Source organism: Astatotilapia calliptera, chromosome 3 (genome assembly GCF_964374335.1).
Source record: "Astatotilapia calliptera chromosome 3, fAstCal68.1, whole genome shotgun sequence".
NCBI lineage: Eukaryota > Metazoa > Chordata > Actinopteri > Cichliformes > Cichlidae > Astatotilapia > Astatotilapia calliptera.
Genome location: NC_137424.1, coordinates 43,832,784 through 43,843,326, shown reverse-complemented (window position 1 = coordinate 43,843,326; position 10,543 = coordinate 43,832,784). Strand labels below are relative to the sequence as shown.

The following is a 10,543-nucleotide window of genomic DNA, read 5'->3' as shown; positions in this document are numbered from 1 at the left end:
GACGATATCACTGTTATTGCCAGGTAATGCATAATGCTGGACAAACATGCAGTGCAACTTCATCCTCAAAAAGCACCAATTTTGTTTCACAATAGCGTCCATGCTAGACTCCGTCATTTGATGAACGCAGTCAACTGTTTTTATCAAAGGTGATATGTATCTTTGGGGTTGTGTTGTTCTTCAGTAACTGCATACTTATTGCCAAGTTCATTACTGCACAGAATCCTGCACAAACGTGCAGTGCAACTGTTATGAGAGTTATGTTGGTTATACCATGTGTTATAATCAACCATGTTTTAACCAACCATGTTATAACCATGTTATATCTAGGATGGTCGTTTGATGAACGCAGTCAACTGTTTTATCAAGGGTGATATGCATCTTTGGGGTGCTGTTGTTCGTCCGCAACTTCATACTTGCTGCCAAGTATGTGTGACCTACAAGTCACATATTTTAAACAATCAAGGTGGTATGGAGAGGAAGTACCAGAGCACCTCCATCCAGCCACCCGGTCCTCTCTCGACGCCCCTGCTTGGCTTTACTCAGTCTCTGTTGCACAATCGTATACCCCACAACCAAAAAGACCGGAACACCCTCCCCCAGTCCCTCGTCCAGTCTCGACACCTGTGGGTTGCGCGTTGTCAGTCTCTGTGGCGCAATCGGTTAGAGCGTTCGGCTGTTAACAACCAAAAAAGACCGGCACACCCTCCCCCAGTCCCCTGTCCAGTCTCAACGGCTGTTGGTTGCATGTTGTCAGTCTCTGTGGCGCAAGCGGTTAGCGCGTTCGGCTGTTAACCGAAAGGTTGGTGGTTCAAGACCACCCAGGGACAATATCAATGTTATTGCCAGGTAATGCAGAACGCTGCACAAACATGCAGTGCAACTGTTATGACATTTATGTTGGTTATACCATGTTATAATCAACCATGTTTTAACCAATCATCTTTTAACCAACCATGTTATAACCATGTTATAACCAGGATTGTCGTTTGATGAACGCAGTCAACTGTTTTAACAAGGGTGATATACATCTTTGGGGTGGTGTTTTTCGTCCGCAACTGCATACTTGCTGCCAAGTATGTGTGACCTACAAGTCACATATTTTAAACAATCAAGGCGGTATGGAGAGGAAGTACCAGAGCACCTCCATCCAGCCACCCGGTCCTCTCTCGACGCCCCTGCTTGGCTTTACTCAGTCTCTGTTGCACAATCGTATACCCCACAACCAAAAAGACCGGAACACCCTCCCCCAGTCCCCCGTCCAGTCTCGACACCTGTGGGTTGCATGTTGTCAGTCTCTGTGGCGCAATCGGTTAGCGCGTTCGGCTGTTAACCGAAAGGTTGGTGGTTCAATCCCACCCAGGGACGATATCACTGTTATTCCCAGGTAATGCAGAATGCTGCACAAACGTGCAGTGCAACTGCATCCTCAAAAAGCACCAATTTTGTTTCACAATAGCGTCCATGCTAGACTCGGTCATTTGATGAACGCAGTCAACCGTTTTATCAAGGGTTATATGCATCTTTGGGGTTGCGTTGTTCTTCAGCAACTGCATACTTACTGCCAAGTTCATTACCTACAAGTCACATATTTTAAACAATCAAGGCGGTATGGAGAGGAAGTACCAGAGCACCTCCATCCAGCCACCCAGTCCTCTGTCGACACATGCAGGGGCTTGAGGTACAGGTGAGTCACTGAGGTGCAGGGGAGGCATTCCTCCTCTGCCCCCTCCTGGATACCTGCATCTCAGTTTTATTCCACAATGTACTTACATTCTCATGACACATACACTGAATGGTGTCCAGGGGGGGGGGGTCTGTTCATTCAGCCTCACCTCTGGTGCTGGTGCCCAATTCTCAATTTTAAATTGCATATACAGGGAGTGCAGAATTATTAGGCAAGTTGTATTTTTGAGGAATAATTTTATTATTGAACAACAACCATGTTCCCAATGAACCCAAAAAACTCATTAATATCAAAGCTGAATGTTTTTGGAAGTAGTTTTTAGTTTGTTTTTAGTTTTAGCTATTTTAGGGGGATATCTGTGTGTGCAGGTGACTATTACTGTGCATAATTATTAGGCAACTTAACAAAAAACAAATATATACCCATTTCAATTATTTATTTTTACCAGTGAAACCAATATAACATCTCCACATTCACAAATATACATTTCTGACATTCAAAAACTAAACAAAAACAAATCAGCGACCAATATAGCCACCTTTCTTTGCAAGGACACTCAAAAGCCTGCCATCCATGGATTCTGTCAGTGTTGTGATCTGTTCACCATCAACATTGCGTGCAGCAGCAACCACAGTCTCCCAGACACTGTTCAGAGAGGTGTACTGTTTTCCCTCCTTGTAAATCTCGCATTTGATGATGGACCACAGGTTCTCAATGGGGTTCAGATCAGGTGAACAAGGTGGCCATGTCATTAGTTTTTCTTCTTTTATACCCTTTCTTGCCAGCCACGCTGTGGAGTACTTGGACGCGTGTGATGGAGCATTGTCCTGCATGAAAATCATGTTTTTCTTGAAGGATGCACTTCTTCCTATACCACTGCTTGAAGAAGGTGTCTTCCAGAAACTGGCAGTAGGACTGGGAGTTGAGCTTGACTCCATCCTCAACCCGAAAAGGCCCCACAAGCTCATCTTTGATGATACCAGCCCAAACCAGTACTCCACCTCCACCTTGCTGGCGTCTGAGTTGGACTGGAGCTCTCTGCCCTTTACCAATCCAGCCACGGGCCCATCCATCTGGCCCATCAAGACTCACTCTCATTTCATCAGTCCATAAAACCTTAGAGAAATCAGTCTTGAGATATTTCTTGGCCCAGTCTTGATGTTTCAGCTTGTGTGTCTTGTTCAGTGGTGGTCGTCTTTCAGCCTTTCTTACCTTGACCATGTCTCTGAGTATTGCACACCTTGTGCTTTTGGGCACTCCAGTGATGTTGCAGCTCTGAAATATGGCCAAACTGGTGGCAAGTGGCATCTTGGCAGCTGCACACTTGACTTTTCTCAGTTCATGGGCAGTTATTTTACGCCTTGGTTTTTCCACACGCTTCTTGCGACCCTGTTGACTATTTTGAATGAAACGCTTGATTGTTCGATGATCACGCTTCAGAAGCTTTGCAATTTTGAGACTGCTGCATCCCTCTGCAAGATATCTCACTATTTTTGACTTTTCTGAGCCTGTCAAGTCCTTCTTTTGACCCATTTTGCCAAAGGAAAGGACGTTGCCTAATAATTATGCACACCTGATATAGGGTGTTGATGTCATTAGACCACACCCCTTCTCATTACAGAGATGCACATCACCTAATATGCTTAATTGGTAGTAGGCTTTCGAGCCTATACAGCTTGGAGTAAGACAACATGCATGAAGAGGATGATGTGGACAAAATACTCATTTGCCTAATAATTCTGCACTCCCTGTAGATATTGTGGGTTCTGGGGAGGGGCCAAGCTGACACCAGCTGATAGTTTCAGGCCACCATGGTAACAAATGAAGAAAACTGAGTTACAGATAAGTGATCGCAGGAAAAGAGAGCCTTACCTGTGGCTCATCACAAATTCTTCTCTATGGTCTTTTTTCAGATTACAAAAGTTTTCAACTTACACCCTTCAGGCAACATAAATAAATAAATGAGGCTAAAATATTGTATACTTCTACAGACGTTCAGCCAGACTGTTAAATTATGTGTAGACTGATATGTCAGAAGATATTATGGTGTCCCTGTAATATGAGTAATTAGCTCTAAAACATTCCCAACACTTATTCATTGTTTTCAGGTTTACTGTGGATTGTAATTATTTATTAAAAACAAAAACAATAAAAATATTTTTGCAATTCGTTTTCACAATCTCAAAAACAGAGGTGAGATGTCAGGATGTTTTTTGTTGCAACAAACCACATGTTGCTTCATTGTGTTAAACAGTTCACTCTGGGCCATGACCAAACTTCCAGTTCCTCTTTACACATACTGACATTTCATAACAAGAATAACACGACACCACATTCCCACCAGAGCTAAAGTGTTTTTAGGAAACATCAAGTTTCATGCTCTGCAGAAGATGTATCATCAGATTTTTTTGTTCAGTTTAATAACTGTAAATAATTAATGCAGCAATTAAAGCAAGTATCTATAACAAGCCAAATTGTTCTTCCTATTTTAGTTCTGCAGGCTGATGGAGAAATAAGCCTGTAGCTTAACTTAAACTTCATAGAAATGTTTACACAATATTTTCCATCAGTCATATCTTTTTGAGTAGTGGCCCTTCCTGTCATGGTCTGACATGTTGTAATACAAAGGTCTATATGTACTCTGGCACTGTAACACTATACATACTATTGTGAATAATTAACAAATCAATACATGAATAAAAGAAGAGAGTTTTTAGAAGTCATGTGTCATACATATAGGGCCTTGGGGGTGGGCACACTGAACAATGTCCAGAGGGGGGTCTGTTCATTCAGCCTCACTCCGAGTGCTGGTGCCCACTTCAGAATTTTATTTTTTATGTAGATATTGAGGGTTCTTGGGAGAACTGGAAGCTGGGAGCAGGAGCTGGCTGTCCGGTTGGAGTCTGGGTTGGTGGGCTGCTCTGCTTGGACCGAGGCGGTCTGATTGTCTTCCTCCCAAAGTAAAGGGGAGCATCTCCTGGGTCTTGGGGGGATTGACCCTCTGGGGGTATTAGTGCATAGACCTGGAAGTATAGTGTGTGTGTGTGTGTGTGTGTGTGTGTGTGTGTGTGTGTTGTAACGTTGGGTTGTGTTGTGTGGTTGAGAAGAGGCGGCAAAACACCTAGCAGGCTAGGCGGAAGGATACACACCCACGCTGGTATCAGTAATCCACGGTGGTTCTTTAATACGCATTCTTCAGCAACCGTATAAAAGCCCGGCTGAACGGCTGCGGCTCAACAACAGAATGCCCAGCGTTCATACAACCCAAGCGTTGCAAACAAAACAAAAAAAAGGGTCTGGAAAAGAAAACATAAGTCCGTCCCTCGTTAAGCACGAGCGTGAAGGCACGTGTCCTCATAATCACAGAGAGAGAAAAACGAGAGAGCAGTGGCACACACTGATGACACCATCAACCCTCGACTTGGGTGTCTTAAAGGGACACCACACCATAACGGCTGTTACATAGTGTGTGTGTGTGTGTATACAGCATTCATTTCTGTGTGTCTCCATTTTGGCTGAATGTGTGAGTATTTGTATATGTGTACATGAGATTGGGAATGCATGCTTGTGTCTGTGTGTGCCTGTTTTTTAATGTCTATGAGTCAGGTCAGAACATCTCAGGCACCCCCAAGTGAGGGGCATTTTCCCCCCGCCACACTCCCTGTCTGCCCCGGTCTATTGGTGGTTCTCAGTGTCTGGGGCTGAGTGCTCAGGTGTGTACCGGCTCATTCCCAGCATTTTCTTGTGGGGGGGGGTCTGTGCCCCTGGGTCTGTCAGACCCTTGGTCTGCTGTAGCCCTATATGTCATATGTCATACATATAAAGCCAGAAATGGTTCAAACTAAAATAATTTGTTCCTACATTTAAAGCAAATACCAAACAGAGTTTACAAACCATTTCTGTGACACATGAACCACCAATCATTTTTCCACAAGAACAATTAGCCTGGGAAGAAAAGCGGGACATATTATTTCTGTATCCATTACCATCCCTGTAGTAAACTTTCCCACATGAGCACTTCCATTCTGCTTCTGGGTCGTGTTTTGGACATTTTCCTTTCCCAGTCGTACAAATGGAGTCAGTTCCTTGTCTTTCAGGCTCATCTCCATAGTTATTATTTTTTCCCTCTGGTGCTGTCTGGTTCTGCAGTAGAAGGACAGTGAGGAGCAGAGATGGGCAGTAACGCGTTACTTGTAACGCGTTACTGTAATCTGATTACTTTTTTCAAGTAACGAGTAAAGTAAGGGATTACTATTGCAAAATCGGTAATTAGATTACCGTTACTTTCCCATAGGAACGCTGCGTTACTGCGTTACTAAAACCGTGATTTTTTGCGAGAATGTCTCACGACAGTGACGTAAGCAAGTGCGCCGTTGGTGACAACAGCTGTGTGCAGATCAACAATGGATCACATATCGATTGTGGGAGAGAGTATGAGCGTGCAGCGTTTAAAGCGTGGAAGTACTGACCTTACTTTGAGTTTGATTCCATAAAAAGTGACAAAAACATTAGCATCCATCGTGCGTGGGAAGAAAACTTCTTTTTACAGCGAAAAAACCCCCTAAACTTCCGAGCAAGCACCGAGTGCGCAACAACGTAATGGGAAACTCACAGAGAAACTCGCGGATTCTTCAACTGACCGCGGCACACCTGCACCAGGGTAAACCTCCGCCTGCCACAGTCCTGCTTTACAGGTGAAAATAGAGCAACAGGACCGCTGAGTCTTTGACTTTATTTATTTTCTGCTGTGTTTTACTTGCATCTATTTGAAAGAGTGAGTGTAAACACAAAAAATATTTTATTTTATGTGCTGGAATGTGTAGAAAATAGGTTTAAATGTTAAACTAATTTATTCAAGTCAGAGAGTGTTGCATATAATTAAAATTTTTCTTGATGCATAAAGTTAAAAGATTAAAACTGATAAAACAAGTTTAAAAAAAGAGACTTTTCCATTTGATTACATTTTGTATGATGGATTATGCAGAAAAAGTAGAATTGGGCTGAAAGATCTATCGCTTTATCACCTCTTCAGGTTGTAAATCGTGTTTTTAAAAAGTAACTAAGTAACTAAGTAATTAATTACTTTTGAAAATAAGTAATCAGTAAAGTAACGGGATTACTTTTTGGGGAAGTAATCAGTAATTAGTTACTGATTACTTTTTTCAAGTAACTTGACCAACACTGGTGAGGAGGCATCAAAGTTCCACAACACCTCCACCTTTTCAAGTGGTGGCATTGCCTCATCGCCATTCTCCTCCTCGTTTGTAGTTAACTCAGAAGACACCATGTGTTGCTTTGCTGTGTTGGCCATGTTACTTTCTCCTTCTTTAAACGATGCATCAGAATCATCATCATTCTCCATTGTGTGAAAGCTATCAGTTTGTTGGAAATCGATGACCCAGCCTGTAGATTATAAACATTTATAGCAGAACAACAGTTCCCTGTATGTGCTTACAAGTGAATGTATAACAATGAGTCTGGTTTAATCTAATGACCCCAAAAACTAGTGAGGTGTACACTCAGTGTTTAAATATTAAATGTTCACTGGATAAAATTAAAAGACCTAAAATATTTCGTTCAACTTTTAATGGGGAAAAATATGTATATAATAAACTGGCAAATTTCATTTAAAAAAAAAAAACGGTGTTAAAAAACTTAAAAATGCAGTGTTAAAGCATTCCACATATTAAAATATACTCTGTTATTTATCAGATGATTTACATTGTATAAATCAAAAGTAGCTCTGTCTTGTCAATAATAAGACCAAAGAGCTGTGTGTACAATGGAGAACACCACCAGTAGATGGACAGAAACATCTTCAACTTGCAGGTGAAATAAAGCAGAAACGGTTCAAACTAAAAGAATTAGTTGGTGCATTAGAAGCAAATACCAAAGCTAAACATATATAATTAACCAAAAAAAGCATTTTAGGACAAAAAAAAACTAAATAATGAGTAGATCTATGATTAGCAAAGTTTACAAACCACCTCTGTGACACTAAGAGGTTTTCCACAGGAACAAACAGACTGGTGGGAGTAGCCAGAACTATGATCCCGGTACCTGTTACCATCCCAGTAGTAATCTTTCCCACATGAACACTTCCAGTCCTGCTGCTGAGTCCTGCTGTGGATATTTTGCTTTCCCAGTTGGACAAATGGGGCCAGGTCTCGGTTACTGACGCTTGCTTTAAGCTTCATTGTGATTATTTCTTCTCTCTGGTGCTGTCCGGTTCTGCTGAAGAAGGACAGCGTGGAGGCAGCAAAGTTCCACAACACCTCCACCTTTTCAGGTCGTGGTACAGGCTCTTCTCTGGTCTCCCCCTGATATGTGATTGATGCAGAGGTTGTCACGAGTTGGGTCCCAGTTTTGGCTGTGCCAGTATTTTGCACCTTCAAACCTTGTGAAGTGGATGATTGAGAACCTTCATTTCTCTTTGTTGTGAGGCTGCTGAGCTCCTTATCCTCCCAGCACAGTCCATACACAGCTCCATCCTTCAAGTTCTTTGCACACTTTTTATCACATAAACCAATCGTCCAATCAGACTCTTCAGACAGACTGATCACCCACCTCTGAAAGCTGCTGGCTGTCTTGGTACTACAGATTAGAAGAGTTGCACAGCACTGTCCCAGCCAGCTATTGTGGAAAACCTTCCTGTTGTCTTTGGACAGCGACATGCCAGGACCCAGAGACTGTGGCTCAAAGATCAGGTCTGAACCAGTGGGAACAAGCTCCTGGTGGTGTTCAGGATCAACCAGAGTCAGCAATGATCCCCAGAACTGAGACGCTTGCTTCACCATCTTCTCCCCATTCTGTCTCATCTCCTCAACCAGTTTGTCCCGATGGCTGCCCGGCTCCAGCCCTTTACTCAGATCCACAGCTTTGGCCTTCTCCACATCCTGATGCACCTGAGAATACATCTGCAGGAAACTGAAGGTGTCCTTCTCCTTCTGTGCTGCTTCCATGCTGCTCTTGCTGGTTTTCAGGGACACCATACGAGCAGAGACTGAGCTCTGGACGCTGGTCAGAGAGATGTCACGCAGCTTAGTCACAGCCTCAATCAGACGCACACTGCAGCGACCCAGCTTCTCTCTTTCACTCTTCTCCCACTTTTCCAGACTCACATTCTCATCGTCTGTTTTCTCCTGTAAGATCAGCTGCTCAGCTTTCAGCTTCTCCAGGAGCTCTTTGTGGGCTGTGGAGAAGGTCTTCATATTGTGTAGGCGGTGCTGGTCCTCAATGGCGCAGGAAACACACACACAGGTCATGTCGTCCAAGCAGTAGTACTCCAGGAGCTTGCCGTGCTGAGAACATTTGGTGTTCCCACATAAAGCCATGGGTTCAGTCAGAGGATGAGTCTGCAGTAACACAGGTGTGGTCAGGTGGGCCTGGAGGTGCTGGACACACATGGAGATCTCACACTTCATGCACGTCTTCTTTGCTGGTTTCCTGTCCTCTGCACACATGTCACAGAGAACAGTTTGTGGATCTGTTCTTCTCCTTTTTGTTTGTATACTGTCAGACATGTTTTCCAGCAGGAGGTCCTCCTTAGATTTGTTGAGTATAATTCAGTGTTGAATAAAGTCCTTGTCAACTCTCTTTTAGAAAAAATTTGGAATTTGATGAACTCCTGAGTTTTGCTCTTTTCTTGCCAGTTTCTGATCACCGTGTTTAGTCTGCTCAGGAGTGCTGCACCACACTTTCAATTCCCTGAAAACTCCACACTGAAGGGGTGGAGTCAGACAAATGTGACTGCAGCTGTTTTATAATGTTTGCAATTCAGTTTCATTTCCTCCAAGATTGACAGGAAACACTCAAAATGTTAAAACACTGAATAAGCAATCTATAAAATCCAGGCAGCAATAAGCCAGTTATAATTAGCACAAGATTTTAGGAGCTATTTAATATTCACATTTTCTCACTTCATATGTTTGTACAGAACCACATCTTCATTTAGCTCCAAAATAAGCATCATCATTAAATGAAACAGAGAGGATACTGGAGTTCTCACACTTCATACAGGTCTTCTTTGCTGGTTTTCTTTCCTCTTTCACACAGAACAGCTTATGGTTCGGCCGGTGTTTTTAGATGTTTATTTAAATCTGGATCTCCTGATTTGATTTGTTGAATGTCATTCAGTCCTTAAAGAATCTCTGCTGCTCTTTGTTTGACTCCAGTTCAATGAACAGAAGTGTTTTCTAGCCTGGTCTCTCAGTTATTTATAAATCCAGTAGCACCGTACAACAGTTTGGATCATCTGGAAGTTAGTTTGCACTTTGCACTGCTAAAACAAATAGCGAACAGGCAGAGTCAGGCAGGCAAGTTTAACTGCAGAAATATGGACGTGTTAGAAAAAATGATCAGAGTTTGATTGGCAAACACACTTTTAGGGTAGAAAAGACATGGACTTACATGGAATTACGAAATCCACAGAGCAATTTTTCCATTGTTGTGCTGACATTAAAATACTGTTAATTTACCATAATGTAGCTTATGGATGACATTCATTCACTGGCGTTCAGCTGCCCTTATTTTCTATCATGTAGAACAAAGAGGAAAAACATTTTTAATGTAAAGTCACAATACCTGGTGATTATTTATGTTTGAGGCAGGATTCCTGTCAGCACTGAACAACTGTATTTATCAGATTGTTGGAAACTGACCGCCCTGCCTGTAGATTATAAACCTTTATGGCAGAACAATAGTTCCCTGTATGTGCCTCCAAGTTACTGTGAAACAATGAGCCTGCTCTTATCTAATGAGAAAAAAACTTATCAGATTATGTATCATTGCATTGGTGTAACTCAGGGTCTCTTTAACTGCCTGGGAAGTTTTTACCATATTTTTGCAGAGTGGTCT

General features: G+C 42.5%; 1 protein-coding gene and 1 non-coding gene across 2 annotated transcripts; one reads left to right on the top strand and one right to left on the bottom strand.

Annotated features, from left to right (window-relative positions):
* The first annotated feature begins 1,294 nt into the window (after positions 1 to 1,294).
* On the top strand, positions 1,295 to 1,368 carry trnan-guu (transfer RNA asparagine (anticodon GUU)). Its single transcript has one exon. It is a non-coding gene; the product is annotated as a tRNA-Asn (tRNA).
* Positions 1,369 to 7,259: 5,891 nt separating this feature from the next.
* On the bottom strand, positions 7,260 to 10,204 carry LOC113017717 (uncharacterized). Its single transcript, XM_080298421.1, has 2 exons — positions 10,097 to 10,204; positions 7,260 to 9,968 (listed from the first exon to the last, which is right to left on the bottom strand). Exon 2 carries the CDS (start codon positions 9,208 to 9,210, stop codon positions 7,654 to 7,656), a length of 1,557 nt encoding a protein of 518 aa, XP_080154547.1. The 5' UTR covers positions 9,211 to 9,968; positions 10,097 to 10,204; the 3' UTR covers positions 7,260 to 7,653.
* Between the last annotated feature and the right edge of the window lie 339 nt (positions 10,205 to 10,543).